Source organism: Spodoptera frugiperda, chromosome 22 (genome assembly GCF_023101765.2).
Source record: "Spodoptera frugiperda isolate SF20-4 chromosome 22, AGI-APGP_CSIRO_Sfru_2.0, whole genome shotgun sequence".
Taxonomy (NCBI): domain Eukaryota; kingdom Metazoa; phylum Arthropoda; class Insecta; order Lepidoptera; family Noctuidae; genus Spodoptera; species Spodoptera frugiperda.
In genome coordinates, this window is record NC_064233.1 from 4,339,066 (window position 1) to 4,363,604 (window position 24,539).

At 34.3% G+C, this 24,539-nt stretch overlaps 3 protein-coding genes across 16 annotated transcripts in view; 2 read left to right on the top strand and 1 right to left on the bottom strand.

Moving 5' to 3' along the window:
* The first annotated feature begins 1,002 nt into the window (after positions 1-1,002).
* LOC118279894 (androgen-dependent TFPI-regulating protein-like) lies at positions 1,003-10,904 on the top strand. The gene is made up of 5 exons (XM_050702414.1): positions 1,003-1,160; positions 7,378-7,551; positions 8,372-8,509; positions 9,494-9,714; positions 10,479-10,904. The coding sequence occupies exons 2-5, from the start codon at positions 7,381-7,383 to the stop codon at positions 10,672-10,674; spliced, it is 726 nt and encodes a 241-aa protein (XP_050558371.1). The 5' UTR covers positions 1,003-1,160; positions 7,378-7,380; the 3' UTR covers positions 10,675-10,904.
* A 3,500-nt stretch (positions 10,905-14,404) lies between these two features.
* LOC118279815 (probable nuclear hormone receptor HR3) overlaps positions 14,405-24,539 on the bottom strand; it is a 132,072-nt gene continuing 121,937 nt past the window's right edge. For 10 of the 14 annotated variants that reach the window (XM_050702337.1, XM_050702328.1, XM_050702338.1 and 7 more), the window contains 8 exons: positions 22,543-22,739; positions 21,622-22,137; positions 18,895-19,009; positions 18,178-18,332; positions 17,621-17,729; positions 17,219-17,337; positions 16,519-16,669; positions 14,405-16,102 (listed from right to left, as the gene is read on the bottom strand). In XM_050702337.1, the coding sequence (XP_050558294.1) occupies positions 15,976-16,102; positions 16,519-16,669; positions 17,219-17,337; positions 17,621-17,729; positions 18,178-18,332; positions 18,895-19,009; positions 21,622-22,137; positions 22,543-22,739 (1,489 nt within the window). In that variant the 3' untranslated portion in view covers positions 14,405-15,975. The remainder of the gene's footprint in view (positions 16,103-16,518; positions 16,670-17,218; positions 17,338-17,620; positions 17,730-18,177; positions 18,333-18,894; positions 19,010-21,621; positions 22,138-22,542; positions 22,740-24,539) is intronic. The other 4 variants (XM_050702339.1, XM_050702343.1, XM_050702342.1 and 1 more) reach the window with 1 other exon arrangement.
* On the top strand, positions 19,354-21,271 carry LOC118279847 (uncharacterized). Its single transcript, XM_035599663.2, has 3 exons — positions 19,354-19,509; positions 20,351-20,511; positions 21,080-21,271. The coding sequence occupies exons 1-3, from the start codon at positions 19,452-19,454 to the stop codon at positions 21,185-21,187; spliced, it is 327 nt and encodes a 108-aa protein (XP_035455556.1). The 5' UTR covers positions 19,354-19,451; the 3' UTR covers positions 21,188-21,271.

Consider the following 24,539-nt stretch of genomic DNA (forward strand, 5'->3'; position numbering starts at 1 on the left):
CCAGATACGAAACAACAATTTGTGGATTACACAAAGAATTGCTCCGTGCGGGAATCGAACCCGCTACACGTTGCACGGCAGCCAGTTGCCCAGCCACCGCGCCAACCGTGCAGTCAAAAATTTTCTCTTAATTTTTTTTCTGGACTTTTTTTTGCTGTAAACCTCACGGAGCCCGAGACCTTTCCAACGAATGCGAAACCGTGGAAATCGGTTCGTGCGTTCTGGAGTTATAGCGTCAGGAAGGAAAACCTGACTTATTTTTAAGTATAATATAATAGACAAGCTTCTACCATTTGCAAACATATAGTTTGTCCGTTGTCGAATGTTAGGCCGCAGTGGACTTTACGCGGTAACTATAGGGTCAATGATCGAAATTAGTTAGAAATGATAGTTAAAAAACCGGCCAAGTGCGAGTCCCATGAAGGGTTCCGTAGCAGCAAGTAGACGACATAATATAAAAGTTATAAAATAACTTGGTTTTACATAGTGTTTGTATGAACGACAAAGTAAAATTTGCGTTTTTTGAAAATGTATTATTTCTTAAAAACTAATAATGATATCTCGTTCAAATCAATTTTCGTTGAAAGTTTCCATTGAAATCTACAAAATATATATATATATATATTTTTTTTTACTTTTCTCACACTCTTATTTTTACTCTTTTAAGAGATAGACGCTTACAAAGTGGAAAAATTTTTTCCACTTTGGAAGCGTCTATCTTTCAAACAATTGATTTTAATACCTGAACCTTGATGTCTTTTTTAAAGTTCTATCCATAGACACCCATCACGAATAGGTTAGCTGTTGATGAAGCGAAAGAGGTATGTAAGATTCGTAGCAATTGGCGTTCCATTGTCTCTGCCTACGCCTATGAGAGACAGGCGTGAGGTTATGTACGTATGTATGATTGTTAAAACGTTACTACGCGTACGAAGTCGCGGGCAAAAGCTAGTTTATAATATTAGCGTGATTCTACGCCACAATAGCGGTATTCATAGCGCGTCTACCCGTATCTTACTAAACGAAATCAGTTAGTCTGATACCGCGACCGTTGGCGATCACATGTGTGTCTAATATTATATTTATTTACTTTTAATATTAGTGTTCAGTGTATAATAATAATAACAGTTTATGACATAATAGTATAATACTTATAAACGGTGAGTGTATTTATATATTATGTTAAATTTTTCGTAAATACTACTAAGAGGTGTGAATAAACCGGAGCTGCGGACTACCTAGTGGGTTACCGGGGCTCCGGCTTGAAAAGCAGGAGTAGGAACGGGGTGATTTTTAGTCATTAAGAGTCTGACACTCCCTCTCGCCTCGTCGAAGGCGAGAGAAGTCATTAGATTTTCCTTCCTTAAAAAAATCCGTGTGAAAAATAAGAATAAAAATATTATTCTAAACAAGTATCCAAGTTTTTTGTGTTGATTGTTTTTATAAGTAAATATAAAATAAATATTATCTCTGTATATAAAAATGAATCGCTGTTCGTTAGTCTCGCCACAACTCGAAAACGGCTACCCAATTTGACAAATTTTGGTCTTGAATTATTTGTGGAAGTCTAGGGAAGATTTAAAAGGTGAGAAAAAAATATTTGAGGCGTTACGAAGTTTGCCGGGCCAGCTAGTATTGTATATATTGTCATCTATCTATCTATCTATCTATATAAATAAAAATCAATTGCTGTTCGTTAGTATCGCTAAAACTCGAGAACTGCTGGACCGATTTGGCAAATTTTCGTCTCGAATTATTTGTAGAAGTCTAGGGAAGGTTTAAAAGGTGAGAAAAATAAATGTTTAAGGCGATACGAAGTTTGCCGGGTCAGCTAGTATTGTATATATTGTCATCAAGAATATAGATGCTTTTACACCAGAGATGTGCTATGTAGCTATACTACGAGTATGTAATAGATAAGCTATGAAACTATGTTACCGTTTCCGCTGATACTAAACTATGCAGCTGTGCGAGTAAGATGCGCAACTCGAATATGCGATGTATCGATAGTAGGGAAGCCATCCATAGCACGCATCTTTCCATATAAAAAAACATAAATTAGCTGAGTCCGTTTCCACCAGTGCTAAGCTATGTGTACTAATGAATATGATAGGTGGAAGCCAAACGCATCCACAGCAACGTAGCATAGCACATCTCTGGTGGAAAAACACCTAAAGGAGTGTATACCAAATATCATATTGATCTGTCGTTAGGAAGGGCATAAAAATTCTAACTACTTGACCCAATACAAAATGAAGGAAGCTTAATGAAACGGTATATCATTACATAGTATACAACAAAGTTGTTTTCTCTGCCCCTATTTCCTTTGTATGTATAAATCTTTGAAACTACGCAACGGATTTTGATGCGTTTTTTTAATAGATAGAGTGATTCAAGAGGAAGGTTTATATGTATAATACATGCATAATATATCACCATTGCAGTCATGCGAAGCTGGGGCAGGTCGCTAATGGATAATAATTCTTGCTAATAAAATAATAATACTTGTAGTCAATATTATTACTTTTTTGTTTCATCGCTTTTTTATTTAGTTTTATTATTTTTATGCTATTAGCCGGACTATTGTTATTATACTCGTATGCTGCAAATACGAGATTTCTTGATAATTATATTTCTATGACCAGAATTAAAATGAAAAATCTAATGTATTGTTAGTGTAGCATGGATTTTCGCAAAGTAACGCTTTATTCTCCAGAGCTGCGGACTACCTAGCGGGTTTACCGGGGCTCCGGCTCGACAGGCAGAAGTAGAAACAGGGTGGTTTTAAGTCAGTAAGAGTCTGACACTCCCTCTCGCCTTGCCCAAGGCGGGAGAAGTCATTGGATGATTTTCCACCCTCAAAAAAAAACCCCTGATTCTATTCTATAATTTCTATATATTTTTTGTGTTTGGAAATTGATATGAGACTAAAGAGTGATATATAAGCTACATTTTTCTTTGACCATCACGCGTATCGTCACGGCTTTTGTCACTGTAGGCAGAGGTGCATTACAGTACGTAATGCCACTGTATAATGTACACCAACTTTTCAACATTTGTGTTATAAGTCCCATGTAATAGGGGGTGCTCCTATTCCAGACTCCGTGCTACTACTGAGATTTTTTTGGAAAAACCGAAAATTGCCTAGTAATACTTTGCCTTTAATTTATAGTTGTCAAGTGACATAATGGTTTGAAAAGGTTATTAACTCATAGGTGTAGTTGCAAAGTGACATTTTTGTATAAAAACAAAACTCAAGATTTCTTGTAACGTGTATACACAGCGTAACAAAAAGGGGTATTCATATCAAGTGCACGGTTTCTAGATAACATAACAAACGATACGGGAAGGGATTTTTAAATTTATGTTTTCATGGAACGAAGTTATGATTTTTTCCAATACATAAAATTCCAGAAACCACACATCAAAATTAGGTACATACAGGTCCTAGTCATTCAGATTTACAGAAGAAATGTTTCGTAATATTATCAAGTGACCCCTGTGGTATCGTGATACGTTTGTATGATTTAAAATCAAGAACCATGCGATACCAAGTATGTGGTACACATTTTTTTTAACGTATTTTGAGCTGAAACTTTGTGTAGAGATTCTATTCAATCAGTATTCTTTAGTGCTTCTTGATGTATATGGGTATTTTGTTACACGCTGTATAAATTCTAATGTGAATGACAATTATACAACAAAGTAACATTTTGAAGGACATTTAAAACATTAGTCTTAAGTACCATTATCTACTAAACTAAGTATTCAAATAAAAATATTTTCGAAAACTAGTTTGAGTGGTTTATAACATAAAAAAGAACTTGTTAGTAAAAAATCGTTACCATCATTTGTCTGAGAGTTTTGTTTTTATTTTTATTTACCTATACAAAAAGCTCAGCGGGGATTTTTATGTAACACGAGCAGACGTATCACCTGATGGTAAGCAATCGCCGCCGCCCATGGACACTTGAAACACCAGAAGCGTTACAAGTGCGTTACCGGCTTTTTGGGGGTTAGGAATTTAAGGGTTGTTGTTCGGGAATCGGGGATTGGGAAGGGGGAATTGGGCCTCCGGTAACCTCACTCACACAACGAAACACAACGCAAGCGTTGTTTCACGTCGGTTTTCAGTGAGGCTGTGGTATCACTCCGGTCGAGACGGCCCATTCGTGCCGAAGCATGGCTCTCCAACACTTGGATTGGGTTTATGAAACAAAAAACATTAAAAAATATTATGGGAGTTTATGCTCAGAGAGGGTTATCGAAATTTCTTTGAAAGATCGTATCTAAATAGCTGCACTTAATTTTTGTTTTTTGTTTGACATTCAAGAATGCCTTCCAGGTCTAATTGAAATAAATGATTTTGATTTTGACTTCGACTTTACAAAAGCGTGGATTGGACAAAGGAACCAAAATTATCGACATAGCCCAAAATATTCCCAAGCGTACGGCGCGTCGCGTTCCGCGCTTGCTTCAAAGAGCCATCAGACCACCATAGATGGGACCCAGTAGGACTAATGCGTGATCTGGAGCTGCGGACTACCTAGCGGGTTTACCGGAGCTCCGGCACGAAAAGCAGGAGTAGGAACGGGGTGGTTTTTAGTCAGTAAGAGTCTGACACTCCCTCTCGCCTTGCCCACGGTGGGATAAGTCATAGGATAATTTAGTTCCATCAAAAAAATAAAATAAAAGAGGGCTGGTTCATTTCCACTACCTTGTCATACAACGTAGCAATGCTGCTAACCTTCTGGGCACTTTTCCTATTGACGTCAATGCGTACGAATTTTTTGATGCTTTGTAAATGGTAAATAATTTTTAGTTTTCTTTTTTTTTAAGTTTTTAAATTTTTTAGTTAAGTTGTAATTATTACGTCGTAGAATTACTTATAATTACCAAAAACAAAAACCATTCTGATTATTTAATTTAAAAACCTTTCTGAAATTTAATTTAATTTTGAATAAATCTTTTATTTAAATGACTCAGTCAGCCACTTGCTTTACATACTAGAAAAACTGGTCGGTTAATGTAAAGACTGCAAATTTCCATTGTGTCTTTTAAATAATTATTCGACTAAATAAGATCTAGCTTCCTTGATTGAGTGGTTGCTAATGCAACTTTAAATATCGACTGCACAGGTGGCGCGGTGGCTGGGCAACTGGCTGCCGTGCAACGTGTAGCGAGTTCAATTCCCGCACGGAGCAACTCTTTGTGTGATCCACAATTGTTGTTTCGGGTCTGGGTGTCATGTAGAGATGGGTTGTAACAGGTTAAACACTATATCTGTTATAACTGTTACTGTTACATAAAAATAACAGATCCAAATATCTGTTACTAAATAACAGCCTGTTATTATCGTACGGACGATAAAACGTCTTCTTTATCTAGTACTCTTTAAAACCGAAAATCGTATTGAAAATACAGTAGAGTCCGTTTATAATGACATCGAAAGGAATTGACAAACACGTCATAATAAGCGGACGTCATACAAAGCGTTATGTATAAATGAAAATCTTTTTTATGTAAATATGTATGTATTAAGTATTTTAATACAGAAACATAGTATATTTGCATATGTGTAAGACCATATTAAATCAAAATCAAAATTGCACGTAATCAGCAGATTATTATAATAACACATACAAGTGTATTTTTTATTGTAAGTAATCTGTAATTTTAACAAAATTTTTAAATTTTCAAAATGTTTAACAAAATTTAAAACAAAAACTAGGCACGTGCCGAACGTCGTCGGGAATTAACGAACATTATTGAAGGTAAAGAATCGTGCCGGTCATTATAACCGGACATAATTTATTAAAAATGGGTCATATAAAGCGGCATGTCACTATAAGGGAAGTCATTATATCCGACTTTTTTATATGAAAACCAAACTTCTTCATGCAATTACGTTATAATAACCGGTTGGTCAATATAGGCGGAGTCATAATAAACGGATTCTTCTGTAGATATAAAAGAGCATTTTTATTTATGTCGTCCAGTTACTACTACAAATATCAAGCACTTAACTTTTTTTAAGTTATCAATTCTATATTAAATTGCAATTATTTTGAAAAAACAAAATTTTCAAATAAAAATAAATAAAGTATAAATAAAATAAATAAAATAAGTAAATAAAATAAATAAAATAAATAAAATAAATAAAATAAATAAAATAAATAAAATAAATAAAATAAATAAAATAAATAAAATAAATAAAATAAATAAAATAAATAAAATAAATAAAATAAATAAAATAAATAAAATAAGTAAATAAAATAAATAAAATAAATAAAATAAATAAAATAAATAAAATAAATAAAATAAATAAAATAAATAAAATAAATAAATTGTAATTATTTTGAAACAACAAAATTTTCAGTTTTAACTGAAATTGCCATAGAGAAAATAAAATAATTTATACGTATTTTTTAAAATGGTCACTGGTCAGGCCTTATAACACTTGACAGGTAATGCAACTAAATATAGAAGTCACTTTTTCCTTACTATTTGTTCTTGCAAGACCACCGACTATATTTTAGGACTAATAAATACTAGGTGCTTCTCTTTTTAGCGTCGTTTAATCGCTTTAGTAAGAGTGAGAAGTAAACATGTTCCGAAATAAATAATAGGTGTGTCTCTTTTCGCAAAGGTCATTCATTAATGAGGAAAAGAGAGAGAGATTGAATACGCATGTACAACAAAGTAACAGCCGTACGTAGTAACCTATGGTATTGGTAACAACTAACAGTCGGTTTGTGTAAGGACTGTTACAATGAATAATAGTAATAGCCGTGGTAACAGGATTTGAGGGTCTGTTATTAAATTAACAGATAAAATATGTTGGCAGTAACAGTTGTTGTTAGTTATTTGTAGATATCTGTTACTTTTATCGGTTACGATAAATATGCCTCACTCCTAGTGTCATGTGTATGTGAACTTGTATGTTTGTAAACACCACGATACAGGACAAATTCCGAGTGTGGGGCAGCGTTTATATAAAAAAGAATACTCTTCAGTAATTTTTCGATTTCCTAATCAGGCAATGTACCTTTTTTGAGGGAGAAAGATCAAACCAAAGACTTCTCCCGCCAGCTTACTGACTAAAAACCACCCGTTCTTCCTCCTGCTCTGACCCGGAGCCACGATATCTTTCGTCTCCTAAGCCATAAAAATATCTAGATTTCAACATTTTTGACATCATATTTTCTACAGTAGCCTACTGTAGTAGCAGTAGTAGTAGTACGTCGCCGTGTCTACGCACGCTGCTCATGTTGAAGAGTCCCTTTGTGACTCGAAACTACTAGAGTTTTTCTCCATTAATTAACGTGAGAAGACCGTGATTTTTAATTTAATTTTTAATTTCGACATAATTTCCAGACCATGTCATCATCGATCTACTATCGGATGCTGGGGCACGCGGTGATCCTCTCGCTGCACTCCGGCAACTCCTTGGTGATGTTCCTCTCGATGGAGGATGAGAGCATCATGAGGGACCTGGACGTGAGGAAGATGACCTCACTGCAGAGTATGTACCTCACTGTCTGGAATATTGTAAGTACCTCTATACCCTCGATCACCCTCTAAGGGTACACTACCACACTCCCTCTCGCCTCGCCCAAGGCGGGAGAAGTCAATGGATGATATTCCCCCTAAAAAAAAAAAAAAAAAAGGGTGTTACCATACCAATCGAGCGATAGTCAATCGATACCATCGATCGATGGTGGAATGGATTGGTCGCTGTCGATCGATAGATTGCAGCCGGAATATAATAAATCTACTGACCGTTACCATCGACCGGCAGTCCATCGATTGGTTAGTCGACCAGTATCCGTCGATCAATTAAAGCTACTACACCAATCGATCAATGTCGATCGATGGCATCGATGGACCATCGATCGATAGGTGTGGTAACACCCTCAGATTTAAGTCCCTAAGATGACCCACGGAGGAAAATTTCGTATATTCAAATTCAAAGTTAAAGTGAAATCCTATATACCGTTAGTTACTTTTGAAACGTCCACAAACAAAGAAATAAACAATAGTCTGTCAGTCTATCTGTTATTATAAATCAACGTCATTATCATCAGACGGATCACCTGATGGTAAGCAATCGCCGCCGGCCATGGACACTCAAAACACCAGATACGTTACAAGTGCGTTGCCGGTCTCTTGGAGGTTAGGAATTTAAAGGCTGTTGGGGTATCGGGGATTGGGAAGATTGGGGAGTGGAAGCAATTAGGCCACCGGGAACCTGACTCATACAACGAAACACAACGCAAGCGTTGTTTCACATTGGTTTTCTATAAGGCTGTGGTATTACTAAAACTAAGCACTAACTAAATAATAAAATATATATTTTCTTCTTTTCCAGGCCTTCCAAATGTCATATTTCTCGCTGGCGTTCGCCTGTGACTTCCTCACCGTCACAGGACGAGAACATTTGATCTCCAAGAACATCAGACAATTCCGACACACGTTCTTCAGCTCACTTATATTCCCTATCGCCGGGGTGAGTTCATTAGCTCCTGAGAGCTGTTCATTAGCTCCTAATAAAGAGCTCTTAACAATTAACTCCTAATTTGTGGAGCGTTTCTTGAAATATTTAATAAATTATAATGCTTGATATTTTCGCGCGAACTAGACGCGGTGCCGTCACGTTTTTGTTTATAATGTCGGAAACAGAAACAAAACGAAACTATTCACATGCACGTAGGACATAGCCGCCGCGTTACCGCACCGCTCTGCATTTGTTTCTAGATCGCTCAAGCAAGACGTCGTGTAAAGGTAAGCGTCCACAGACCCGCATCGTACGCATCGCACACATCGCACGCATCGGACGGATTGCCTGCGACCACTGTATCGACAGTGTTCGGATTACAACGCGAGTATCAGCAATCGGATCGCCGATGCCACTTTCACTCTGATTTATGGCATCAGCATTCCGTATGACGTCATCAGTACGTATCGCACGCCTAGCTTCACTGACAGACAGACTGAAGGACAATTCAGTTTGACGTTTCAAAAGTGCCTTATTTAGGATTAATTGAAATAAATGCTTTGACTTTGACTTTGACATCGCATGTAGGCATTGCTGATGATGCGCTCAGTACTATGAGATCAGTATACGCAGTTATATGAGTTTCTATACAAGACAAACTAAAATCCGTTGCGTGCGATGCGTACGATGCAGGCTTGTGGACGCTTACCTATAGCCGACACCGCATCGCGTTGAATTCATTCATAGCTCACATCGAGTTAGCAAATCTTAACTAAAAATCTAAAAGTTTTTAAACTGACATGGTCACTAAACACTAGTATTAGAACTCGAAACGGGATATTTACCATGTTTTTCTATGTCTATGAGTTTCCGATATTTCGGCACTGTTGTAACTGTTTACCCGTGATCATGGCGCTTGCTTTAGGAAAACATGGTATATATCCCGTTTTGAGTTCTAATACTAAAAATATAAAAGTTTAATCGTTTTTGTTGCAGCTAATCTTCACGGTATTCTGGCCAGTATTCATATTAAACAGAGAGCTGCTTTTCCCGGAGTTTATAGACAAGATATTTTCGTTTAAGTCTAACTTTATAATGCATTTCTGCATACTACCCGCTGCAATATGGGAGCTGGTGTTTCTACCGCGTCCCGTACCGAAGACACATCGGTACAACATATCCATTATAGTCGCATTGTTCATCGTTTATAATACTGTGTGAGTATTTTTAATTATTTATTAATGATTTTTTTTTCATCGTTCGTCGAGTGGTAACAAGTGTGACTAGGGTCTTGGGTTCGGCTCCCGGGTCGGGCAAAGCTACAATAGGATTTTTTCTGTTTATCGAAAATTTCTCGAGTGATCGCAAGTGTGAGCGGCCAAAGGGTCTCGGGTTCAATTCCCGGGTCGGGCAAAGTAAAATGTATTTCGAAAATTTCTCAGTAGTAGCAAGACGGCTGATATTGTGTCTAGTATAATATGGCCATAGACACACCCCTAATTACATGGGACTTATAACATAAATGGTGAAAAAGTAATGTGCAGGCACCTCTGCCTACCCCTTTGTGTCTAAAAGGCGTCACATTACATTGCATAATTTTTTCATCACCTACATTGGTCGAGCAACTATCAATAAAAATGTCCCTGATTCGAGTCTAAAATCTACCTCTATCTGCTTAAGAAAGCATTTACAGAATATCTACCAACTACTAGGCTGAAAGTCGCGGGCTCGAAGCCCAGAATTATACAGTTAAATACGTAATCTACCTGCTTTAAAAAGTATTTACAGAATATCTACTAACTACTAGGCTGAAAGTCACGGGTTCAAAGCTCAGAACTATACAGTAAAGTATAGCCATAAACTCATGTTTTTTTTATATTTTTCCGCCATGTTTTTTATATCTTTCCACTACAGATCCTATAAGTACCTATAACTATTTTATCTTTCCTCAATAAATAAGAAAATGGTTTTTTTTTTTCAGAGTAATCTACACACACCACCAGCGAGGTCTCTTCCCGTATCCAATCTTCACAATGACCTACGGAACGATATACTTCCCAATATTCCTAGTTCTAATGTTTTTCATAGGTCTAACAGTGTACCATGCTCAATGGAAACTACACTCCTTAGTCTGGGGACAAGAAAAACTAAAACAGAACAAAGTAAAATTTTCCTAAACTAAAACTAAAAAAATGAGTGGTCCCTAAACTCGTTTTTGAGACGTATTCTAAAAGTAAAAGCTAAAAAAATGAGTATCGATATTTTTTAAGACTTATTTCTGTTAAAAATGTTGATTGGTCAGTTGTTTTTTTTTTTTTTGAGAAATGAGTATTTTTTTTTAATAAGGTAATGAGTTATAGTGAGTGTTTGTGAACTGAGTCTGTGGTATTAGAAATAAATCGCAAAAGAATAATGAATAAACTTTTATATAAATTGTTGGTGTCTTTTTTTTATTTTGTTGTGTGTGTCTTATTTACTATAGTGCGCGTGGAACTGGTTGTTCTTTTCCTTGTTTTTATGGTATAAGCCGGTAAACGAGCAGACAGATCACCTGATGGGAAGCAATTGCCGTCACCCATGGACACTCAGAAAATACCAAAGTCATTACAAGGTTGCCGCTTTGGGAGTTTGGATTTATTGGACCTCCTAATTTGCCGCTCCTTGGGTAGCGAACAGTGTGGTGAATGGTGATGATGAACAGTCAGGAAGCCCGGTTTACCTACTGTACTATTCACCACCAGTTTGCCTATCGGCGCATCTTCATAGCACATCTTACTCGCACCGCTACATATGTAGCTTAGTATCAGTATATACGGTCACATAGTTTCACAGCTAAGCTATTCCATCTTCGTAGCATAGCTACATGGTAACACATCTCTAGAGGAAAAGCACCCTCTGTACAGAGGTGTGAGACTCTGTATAGGGCACGGCATTAGATGAGGTACACCTAAGAACTTCGTATTTTTTGTTTTCTATCGTTTCCAGAAACACCAGTTTTGAAGTTTTAAATATATGGGTAAAGGTATTATAAATGAAACAACAACGCATTTGCAAGTGATTCGAGAATAATAATAATAAAAACAATAACATTTATTTACTATTGGTTCTCAAAATTCACCATTAACTACTTAGGTACATAGGTACAATGTATTCTTTTGTATTTGAGTTCATAAACCAACAAAGCTGATGCGCGATTCAATCGAAAACGTTTACGCCAAAAAATTCGAAAAAAATCACGTAAGAAAAAAAATTTTTTTTGACCTGTCACATTTTTTTTGTTTTGTATTCTGTCACACAATTTTCGATCGCACCGCGCATACAAAATATGTATTTTTTAATATATTTCTGTTCTTTATTCATATAATATGTAGATATATTATTATTTATTATTATGTATTTATTTTTTTATTAATTATCTCCATATATTTGTTTACTCTTCATAATATGTTCAGGTTATGTGTAAAAATACTTAATTATTTCATTAACAAATTAATATTTTTTTCGATAATATAAATCATCTCATAGAAAAACAAGAAGTACAAAAATTTTATTTTATTTTTTATTTTTGTTTTCTTTTTTCTCAACTATTTATTTATAGATAATGATCTTTTTTTAGATACCCGTAAAGTCCTAGGTACCGTTTTACAAAATAGAACGCTCTTAGAAAAGAATTAGAGTCAAATTAAAAAAAAAAGATTTTACTTTTTTTATACAATAATATAATATACTAATAATAAAATCGAACCAATTTTTATAAAAAACACACAGACTCCCGATACCTTAATTTTTCCCTTTACATCATGCTTGCTTTTTTCCAAAATACATTTTTTTTTTATTCTATCCTTTACGTGTCCAAATCTATATTAAGTTTTTTAGTGAAAATTTAGCAAAACATAGTACAAAAGTTTTAGAAATACCTACTAAAACTACCAGCAAGTAAAACGTTACCCTATGTATCTATCACTATCGCACTGACATTTAACGCTTAAGTGCGAAAGAGAGGCATAGAGCTACTCTCTTCACCCTTCGATTTGCACCAATCAAGTCTAAGTATTGCACAATGATGTGGACACGGCTTTATTTTTTAGGGATTCTCATTTACACTTGCGACTTTTTGTTGCGATTTGCGATTTTTTTTATTAAAGTATGACAGACTGCGAACCGTCTTTGAAATCATCATCTCAGAAATGGTCAAACAATAAAAATACTCCACATTAGAGTCTTTCTGCCATACTCAGAGTCATTTAATGACTACTTAAGTTATTCCTTAGTAACGATTTTGATAAATACCAATTCAATAAACAATGATAGAACACGAAAAAACCAATTTAAATTAATAATACATTCTAATTGTTTGTGTAAAACAATACTGAAACCATATTGCTCACATTAAACATCTAATTAATTCATATTCAGCCTTTAAGTTTTTTATTAGTTTAAAATGACATATAAATGAGAAAATATTTCATTGAATCACTGAATAAAAATCATCATACATTTGATACCATTAAATGAATACTTCAATACATAATTTGTCGCAAAATCGCAAGTGTGAAAACATCCTCTATTGAATTATTTTTCAAAAAATAAATTCGTGTTACGTGGCCAGTCGTTACATACATTTTGAATCTCAGAGTCAAGAAACTGTTGCTGCAATAGATATTATATTTTTGTAATTATTGCAATATTAGCAATATAACTTTATATTGCTTTGGTGTCAATTTTTTCAATATTTTGTCGATAAGCGAAGGTAATAGGTTTTTTTCAGCCAATTTTTTCAGTCTTAGTGCTCTAAAACGTTTTCACCAATATTTTCGTTTTTGTTACTAATTATACTTTGTAACCTTTCATTGGAAATGCCCAATTTTCAGTTAAAAAACGAAAATTACGAAAAACAATTCATAATAGAGATGATGACGGGGTATGAAAGTTTAAAATCTATTTAGTCCGTCAGTTAGGTAATGAAAAAATATTAGACACGTATTTTTTTAATTTGTCATATAAGATAACAATACTTAGATAAAACGAATCAAAGTTTAGGAGTGGGAGCAAATACGTCATTTCTACGTATAAAATGTACCTAGAAGTGACGTCATGCGATATTTCAAATCAATATATCTTCGAAATGATTTTGTTTCTGTAAGACAAATAAAAAATACGTGTCTAATGTTTTAAAATAATCTACAAGACGGACATTGAAATAAAAATTGGTCATCTACCCTATTGTTGTTATTTTTGAACTTCATTACTTTGTATACATAAATAAATTTGTATTTTAATTTAATACATAAGAGCTATAGTTGACATAATAATATGTGATATTATTTTATTCTTATTTTACAATATTATGAAATAATAATTTACAAATTGGACATTCCCATTTAGAAGCTAAACATAATTTCTAAATAATCTAAAGTGTGCGCCTAGATTTTTACATTTTTTATTTTATTTTTTGCGAAAAAAGAGTTGACACACTCTTTGAAAAAACTGTATTGCATATATACTAATAGTTGTGGAAATATTAAAATTAATTATTTCTACGTATATATCTGAGTTTTAATAGAAATTAAAATATACTTTATTATTATTTTAATGTTTAAAATTAACATTTGAACCACCCGTATGTTTTATCTATATGATCTCACTATTAAGATTATCTTATTTTATCAGAAACTAAAAATCATGAAACTAAAATTTCAAAAAATAAAACTAAAAAAAAGGAAAATAAGGAACTAAAAAAAATAAAACAAACTAGGCAATAACAGACTGCTTTATTAACAAAAAATATATGGAAAAAAAGGTTAAAAAAACAACATTTTCGAGTGACCCTGAAGATGTTGTCTCAGAGTCAATTAAAAAAAATGTGTTTCGATATTTGGATTTTTTAAAAGAATGAAAAAATAAAGATAACCCATTAAACCTCATAATATTTAATAAAAAATACATATGATTAATAACTATTTACAAAATACAAGTTAAGATTTATACTTTTTTTATAACTTTAATTATAATCCAGTCTATAGTAAGGCTATTCGACAACTTAGTATAATGTTAGAAAACTGATGCTCGGTTACTCCATAATCCTAATTATTAGTAGCAGGCAATTTAAATTAAATTTAAAAAATACAAAAATACATAACAATACGTATTTAAGTTTGCAAAAAAAGCTAAAGATACACAAAAAAAATAAAAATGGTAAAAATAAAATTCAATTTACGTATCAACGGAAAAAAATACAACAGTTCATTTTTATTATGCATTTAATTGTAGGGGTTTTTTTAGTTTTTATTGATTTATTCGTCTTATTATGCGAGAAATGTGACATATTTAACTCCAAATGGCACCAAGCAAAAATTATGAAACAAAAAATGAGATCAATAAAGTCTACGCGCGAGGAAATGAAAAAAAAACTAATGAAAAAAAATAGAAAATTAAAATTGCCTGCTAATTATTACAAAAAACAAAACAAGATTTTTTGTCCGAGAAAATTTGATTACTCCTGAAAAGGGGTTTCTCATTAAAAAAATTTTGTTCAACGCACGACTGTTACTCGACTTAAAAATTAAATATAATAATTATGATTTGCATTTTTCCATCGCTTCAACATATTCGCCATAATATGTATCCTTTATTATTTTAATATAAAAACAACGAAAAATACAAAACGGGCAGTATAATGTATCCTATATTACAACTTAAAACGAAAATCTACAGAGGCGAAAAAACATCAATAATAATAATAATTAATAATCATTTGAAATAAATAACAAGTTACATCTTTAAAAAAACCGTTAAAATTAATAAAAAAATGAATCCTACAGTTAAATAAGTTCCGTTCGGCTGAAACCGTGTGATCTTCAACATGCTACACTTTTATAACTTTTTTATTTATTTCTTAATAAAAACTCTATCCCTATTATTATATCTTTATATAATAATTATTATTATTTCTTCATTCAGAGTTAGATACACTTTACGATAATTATATTACGATATTCCTTTGTATACAAATACACAATCAAACATTCTCTATGTCTAATTATGCAGTAAATAAACCACAAAAATGTGTGTGTAACGCTAGATAATATAATTCTTGTTACGAAAAATAAAATAATAAGAGAATTTTTCATAACAAATGAAAAAAAAAATTCATATATTCTGAGATTAAATGTAAAGCTAAACGCATTTAAATGTAACTAGAATCGAATTAAATAAACCTCCTTTTTTTAATTATTGTACGTACATACTTTTAAGTAAATATTTTAACAGTCTCAAGGTACATACATACAATTATAAATATATTATTAACAAATATTTATATGCGTTTAGTTTTGCAGTGGGAATTAATAAAAAAAATAGCTGTCAAGCTGTCTAGAGTCTTTGATAAGGTCTCAAAATGCCACCGTCCAGCTATGTTGGGCAAAAATGAGATCGGTCTAACGAAATCTGAGAGAAACCTGGGGGTAGGCCTAGTGGGCCTAGCCGTGGGTGTAGTCCAGGACACTGTCAAGTGAGAACAGCTCTTTGTATAGTGCCGGGAACACGTGGTGCGGGTGCGCCGCCTTGAAACGACACAGCGCCTCCAAGTGCATCAACGCCAGTTCTCTGTAAACGAAATGAGATGGATATTAGCATTTATGAATAGAAGATCTCACATATAATATTTGATTGGATTCGGAAAAAGTATCAGGGAAATTGTTCAAGATCTTTGATCAATTTTAAAGAAAATAAAGTTTTTGATATTTCACTCTAAAATGAGACTATCAAATAGTCGAATTTATTTCTCGGTTCGGATAAAAGTGTTATTGGAATATTTCATTATCCGAGATTTTCTTGAGATTTGAAAGAACCTCAATAAGATAACATCTCGAAACCTGTCAATGTGTAATACAATTACAATTGGCTAAAAGTTTTTACTTAACATAGTTATAATATATCCATGCGACCTTAATCAAAATAATAAAACTAGCCATAAGGTAAGATCAGGTACAAAAACAACAAGAAATATGAACGCAACATACCTGTAGTTGGGTATTTTGTTGATGAGTGTGTCTAGCACTGTGACGTCACCCTTGACGGGCCCGTGGTTGGACTCGATCTCGTGTCGGATCGCCGCCATCGACATGTTGAACAGACACTGGATCTCAGGGTTACCACGGACTCCGTGTCGCTCTGTACAGTAAAGGAGAGAAGTCAATTAGCAATGGAGTTAATGGTACGGTTTTTTTTTTATAACGTCACGCCTTTAGTCCCCGAAGGGGTAGGCAGAGGTGCACATTATGGCACATGATGCCAATGTACACCCACATTTCACAATTTATGTTGTAAGTCTATTGCCATATACCGGGCACATTTCCAGACTCCGTGCTACCACTGAGAAATTTTCGAAAAACCGAAAAAAGCCCAGTAATACTTCGCCCGACCCGGGGATCGAACCCGAGACCCCTTGCCGAGGCAGTGGTACAGAGTTTATTGGCAGTTATTACGAAGTCTCTTTGGAAAATGATTTCCATGGATTGGAGGTAAAATAATATCTTTAGATATACCTGGTAAAAGTGATAGTATACAGAAAATCAGAAGAGTGGTTTAAATAGATGATCTTCTTCTTAGGAAATATCATGTCATTCTTTGAGTAATAGTGTTCAGTCTATTTTATTTGGGAGAAACCAGATCTACAGTTGGTAAAGTATGTTAAATAAAGTATTCTATTCTGATTCTTACCTGGCCACAATAGCACAAGGCTCTGGTAGAGCGCGAGTTCAGTCTCAGTCAGCTTGAGTCGCGCGATCGTCTTCGCCGCCTCAAATATACCCACCACTAGCGCCACGTCACGGGGATCACTGGAAATTTTAAGTGAAAAACGTTTTAACAAAGGAAACATTAACATACTTACTTGATACTGTACATCATTTCATATTTATGCATAATTAAAATATTATGAAATAATATTCCTATTTATGAAATAACAATATTAAATGTAAAAATTCTGAATTTAAATGTACATACATAACCAAAAATGTTAAAATTCTCATTTTAAATGTAACTTTTTACTCTATGAAACGAATTCTTATTCTCATTTTAAATGTAACTTTTATTCTATCTCTGAAATGAAATGTAACTTACCGTGCATGCACGCATTCCCTGATGGGCAGCACCACGTCTCCGTACAGCACTTGGTCACGGTTCACGTCTATCAGTCGAGACAGTCTGACAATGGCCAACTCGAAGGAACCTGGACGAAAAAATAAAGAATATTATTAGTTTATTCTATTTTAATATGATTTTGGAATTTAAATTTAGATGAATAATGATGATGTTAGATTTGGGATTTAATATTTTTTATACTTTTGCCCACACTAGGATTTTCTCCTGTATCGTGGATGCGTCTACAAACATACTACCTAGGTATACCGGGGCTCCGGCTCGAAAAGCAGGAGTAGGAACGGGGTGGTTTTTAGTCAGTAAGAGTCTGACAAGGCGGGAAAAGTCATTGAATGACTATCCCCGCTTAAAAAAAGGTTCCACTTCAAGGCTCAAAAATCAGTAGTATAAACAGGGTGATTTTTAGTCAGTAAGAGTCTGACACTCCCTCTCTCCTCACTCGAGAAGACATTGGATGATGTTCCCCCCTTAAAAAAAGAAGTTCAAAAATGGATGACAAATGGATACGCCATACTCACCAGACTTCAATAGCAAGATCTGGTCATCTTGCGTGAGCTTCATGAAGCCAGGTATCAGCTTGGCGAACTCAATGATGTTCTGTATCATGCCTGTCAGCTTGTCTGCGCAGTCCAGCCACATCTCTTCGTAGGTCATTGAGCTGTAGTATAGGAGTCTGGAACGGATAATGTTTATTTATTTATTTATTTAAAAAGCTTTATGCACATGTACATGGGCGGACATAATGCCGTTGGCATTTTCTACCTGTCTGACCCTTGGGTGGTGTAGGGAACATACCAGGCGGGTTAATGTTATAGATAATGTTACGTTAATTTTTATAATAACTATAACTATAATTAACTAAAAATCTCGGTTTATACGGATTCGATTACCGGATCTACCTCTATGTAGTCCAGAAAGCATTTACAGAAGCAAATATTCCTAGTTAGCAAATAGCTAACTAGGAATATTTATTTTGATAATTAGGCTTGATTTGATTGGAATTTTGAAAGGCACTAAGATTTTAAAAGACACAGAAACAGCGTGTAGCAAGAGGAAATGCTTAGACATGTATAATTTTGATATGGTACATAATTTGAGTGGGTATTTAGTATGCTTGATTTCGATTTCCATCAGGAACAAGGTGTTACCTTTAGCTAAACAAGAATGTGACGAGAAAAAGATAGTTTTGGTATAGAAAAAAGGGTCATAAGCTAGTAATTAATTTGACTACTTACTTGGACACATCCTGTGGCTTTCTGAACATCTCATGAATGTATTCCAGTTTGGGGTTGGTGTTCGCGTGAGCTTCAGCCAAACTCTTCACAAGCACCTTGCTTATATCGCCCTCCGCTGTAAAAGAAAACATAGTTCAGCTACTCGTCGACAGATGGCATTATTCTAAAATACGAACACAAAGTATTTACGCTACAATGCAGTATAACAAAAAAATAAAATATATTTATCTACGGAATAAAATAACTGAAAAATAAAATGTGTAATATTTTAATAATACGAGCATTCTATTATACGCACAACGATTACTAAACAACATAAATATATTATGAATACAAAAAATTATAAATGTGAAATATTTATAAATTTCCGAACATAGCAAAAAAAAAAGAAAAAATACATTATGTATCTACATGACAAGAAACGTCTAATTTGACAGAATAACATTGTCATTATATTTCAAATACTATGTTTTGTTGTCATAATTCATTATTTATATGTATTTAAAACCTAATATATTGTTACATTATGACGTTTATAGGGCATACTCTATAGTACCATGCCTATAGATCCATTCACAGCATTTCTTTTGGGAACATGCTGCTGCATATGTTGGCGTGAGTACATCATTCTATACATCATCATCATCATATCAGCCATAAGACGTCCACTGCTGAACATGGGCCTCCCAAAAGACTTCCAGATAAGCATGGAAGTCATTGTAGCATTTCTATTCATTCTCACACTTTTCTAACTTCATAATAATTATACTCGGAAAAAGTCACTTTGATACTCTGCCTTTGGTAGGTTTCGATCCAATACCGTCAAGCATGAGAAGCGGGTGTCTTAAACCTCCAAGGCATCAAGATATTTATGATGAAAATAACTGTTAATTCTGGCTTTCCCCGCAAGAAAATAGCCTTGTACAAATTGTTTTATAACAACTTGTGTTCATACTATTTTGATTCTAACTACAATTTTAAATACGAATGTAAGCTTTTTTCTCTTCCAATTTTAATTGAGATTATAAGGACATTTTGTATAAGGCTATTTTATTTAATTTACACTTTATGTACATTATACAAAAGTGGACTTAATGCCTATTTGGCATTCTCTACCAGTCAACCAATATTTTCTTGCGAAGCCATAATTAACAGCTAGTTGCCTCATAAACGCCCGCTTCTCATGCATGAGGGTGCGAAATCAAAACCTACCAACGGCAGAGTATCAATGTGACTTTTTCTAAGACTAAAAATTTAACACAACTGTCTATCAGTCAATAAATACCTAACAGTAACGCTTTATACATGTATTTCTTTCTACATGTATTTCTTTCTACATGTATTTCTTTCTACATGTATTTCTTTCTACATGTATTTCTTTCTACATGTATTTCTTTCTACATGTATTTCTTTCTACATGTATCTCTTTCTACATGTATTTCTTTCTACATTTCAGCCTGTTTACTGCCATTGTGTCTGTCTCTGCCCGTGATACCGCTGCCAATGATTATAATACGGCAGCAGGACTTCGGACCGAATGCCCAGGCTGCCCAGAATGGGCAGTGCGTCCAGAGCCGGCGGCAGCAACAATTCCAGGCTAATGGATACTTCAATGGCGTAAGTTTTATGATGATATTGAAGTCTTTACTCTACTTATTGTTGTCGTTTTGTAAGGATGGTTATGTTTTATGATATCTACGTTTATCTATGGTGAAATAGTTTGTCGTTAAAAATGTTGTGAATGAAATAATTCCTACTTGCTCATAAATGATATGATATATTTGGTCTACTTATTGTGATATTTTTGTAGGGATGGTTATGTTTTATGATATCTATTACGTTTGGTTATGGTGAATGGTGAAATAGTTTGTCGTTAAAAATGTTATGAATGAAATGATTCCTACCTACTAAAGCTCGTAAATGTTTTTTTAACTGACTTCAAAAAAAGTAGGTTCTCATTTTGACCCTCATGTTTGTGGTCTCACGTTAACTGAACCGTTTTTTTCAGCGGTTTTCAGCATAGTAAGGTTATAGGTATATTACACAACTAAAAAAAATTGGGTTTCGCACTCTAAATATTGAAGGTGGCGCATTTGTTTAACGCCTTCCCCAAAGGAGGAGGTTCTCAATTCGGCCGGTATGTTTCTATATATTCTATTTATTAAAGTTTTGTTATTGCTTTCAGTTAAGGAGTAGTCTTCGCTACTTCCCCTTCGAAGGGTTTGATGGACGGAGATACAATGTGGTGGTCGACAGCAATACCAACGATTTCATCTTCCAAAAGACCACATAAATGGTAAATAAAATTGTACCGTAATGTGCTTTTGTTATTAAAATAATGTAATATTGAAGTAAATGGTTTTATTAATGACTCTTTAGTAAGACTAGTGGTACTGGAATATAGTCCAGAAAATGTTATTGGATTTTTTAAATTATAAGAATAGGAATGATGACATGAGTTGGTCTTCTACCTTATTGATTGTTTTTGTAATACGCGAAATGATACGTGTCCGGTACGATGCTATCTGTACTTTAAACAGGCATAGCTTTGTAATACCAACTAAGCTATACAATAAATAATAATTTATCCTACAAACCGAAAAAAGAAAAACATTCCAAAATGAAACCAAAAAAAAACTTTTCTAAACAACAAAATAAAAAAAGACTAGCAAATTAAAAATTAAAATAATAGTTAGCATAAATCTGTAATCCCATATATTCACTTACACGGCATATCATCGTTCGTAGTATGGCTTGTGCCTTGAGATCTTCTGGAAACGGCATTAGGGTTCACCATACCCATTCCAGTCATATTCATATTTAGAGGATCCATCAATCTCCCATGCCCACTACTCGACGTCAAGTCATCTGGACTCAGGTCATCACTGGTCATCGACACAGAGTTATGTCCACTGACCAACACCGAATTCTGGATGTCCATTGGACTATGTTGGATATTCGATGGACTATGTAAAAATGTGGTGGAGTCCACGTAACTTGGTACTAAGTTATCAACACTCATTGAAGTTTCTGGTTTGATTTCTTGTTTTATATTTAATACGCCGCTGGAAATTGAGGCCGGGGATTGGATTCTGGATTCTTCGTAGCGATCGTATTCTTGGAGTCTTGATCGAGGTATTTCGTTAATTGTCGATTGTCGCATTGATGTTGTTGATGTGGTTGCCGTTGATGTGGACGTGGACCCAGTTGGTCGAACTATTGTTGTCCCTTTTTGTTGTTCGTCTACAGTTCAATTCAATTTTGTGGTGTTAGTTGAATGGATGTTTATGGATGTGGTTGGGTTAAATTCCATTTTAATGTTTGGATGGGATTGGAATTTTTTATTTGAGTTTTTTATGTCCTAGTCGTTCTGATTTCCCTAATTATTTTAATTATTATTTCCTAATACTTTCATTAAGTTGTATAGAAAGTTTACCTAATAACATGATTCTGATATTTCGTCCTAATTATGTCATGGGTGTTTTTATAGTAAAATCTGATATTCAGACGTTAACTAAATCCTTTGCTAAATCCTGGATACACATATTTACAAACACAAACACACACCCACACCCAGAACATCCAATATTCCATTTGGGAGTCTAACCCAAAAGGTCATAGTTGGAATTTTCACCCAGAAATACGTACCATGACTGATGAAATCTTGATCCAGGAAACTTCCAGTTTGTTTCGGCTCGTACGCTGTTGTGGAGTCGACGTAGTCAGCTGATACGTCGTAAGGCTGTTGTTGGGTAGGCTGGGGCTGGATTCCACCCATGTTGGACTGGAGTGGCTGTGGGTTGTTGTACCCATATGATGATAGTGGAGACCCGTAGCCTGGGTATCTGGAATTGAAAGATGGATAGTTAGTTTAAAGTTAATTTTGTGGATGATGTTTGACTACTGATTGTAATGATTTGAGTAATTATTTAGACGCTACAATTGATTTATTTATTTGTTTTGTTTAATGTTATACGCGTGTGGCAAGTATGTAGCTTAGATCAAATTAAATGGGAATGCAATTGAAGTAAAAACAGCTATCAGATAGCAGTTTATAATTGATATATCCCTGTTTCGAAGCAAAAACTGTCACATTAACAATTTCCACCTCATTCCTTTACACGTAACTGTTAACCCGGCGTCATGGGGTTGGGTCTGTGCGACCCACCACATTTTATTTCGCTTGTAGTTCGGTTACTATGCGTGTGACGTTGCTGCTCTTCTCAATAGCTGGAGCTGTTGAGTTGTCCTATGCGTCGCAAGCTACACGTTACTCGTGCCACGGCCGCAGTGGGAGATACAGGTGCACAAAGTTAAAAAAGGTACGTGAGACCCATCCCCGCAGTCGGTGTAACAATTTCGCGCCATTATGTATACATATTGTTTCACTTATTATCTGTGTTTTTATCATTTTTCTTTTTGATTTTTATTGTTATTTACAATTGTAACTGGTTATATATAGTTCTATGTATTTTATTTGTATTTTTTGTAGGTACTTAGTAAAAATGGACCGTGAGGAGGCTGAACGACAGCGTATTCTGGCAATTTTACAAGAGTCTGACTCTGATACTGAGTTCTCACACCAGGATGTGTGTGACGAAGAAGATCACTTGAGTGAGCGTAGTATTTCAATTGACACAGAACAGGATATCTCAGAGTCTGATAATGATGATATTCCACCGTCTATTCCATTGCAATATATCTGCGTAGAACATATAGTACCTTTCTGTGCTGACTGTACCAAACATAATGATTCCAAATGATTAATTGTTTATTTTTTAAATTTATTTAGTTACCTACAAAAAAGTGCCATTAAATTTTAAGACTGATTGTTAATTAATAATAATATAATTACATTTAAGTAGAAGAGAAAATTTTTGTTGATCATTTTAGTTCTTTTTTTAAAATGTTATTATATATAATTAAAACATAATATAACATAATATTTGTGTTTTATTTAATCAAAAAAATACCCAAAAATATAAACACGCATAAAAATAGTCTTTGTTATTTATAAATTTATTGAAATAATTTCGACATTATGAATGGGTCGGTGAGACCCACCCCAACGTCCGTGTAACACTTTTCCACCCCCATGACGCCGGGTTAAACGCAATGAAAAACAAACCGTAAATCTGTTAGACATCTCAAACACGCTAGAATAAAAACAACGCCATCTATCATTCTTAATGAGAAACTCTTAGTACCGCTACTCGATACTAGGTGGCAGTATTTACAGTTTACCGTTAAGCGCCATTCAACTTCGTCACGACAGTATACCGTTGGTCGCTTACAATAATGGCAGCGTTCTGATGCACCGCTGACACAAATTGAAGTCCGTGCAGTAATGAATTACAACGGTGACGGCAAACTAGAAAGCTAGGAGTTTTAACGAGACGTACTTCAGTTGCCAGACTGCTAACCATTATGTAGTTTATTAGCAAGCCGCGTGAATAACTATTGTATTGCGCGGTTGCGCCACATATTTTGTTACGAAGTTGCTTAAAGATGATCTTAGATCTTCATCAAGAGTTTTAGCACTGATATTGATAAAGCTTATCTACATTTAATGCTCTAACACATTGCATAAAGTGCACAAATTACATAACTAAGAAAATGTAGCTTTGTAGTATCGCTTTTCGATA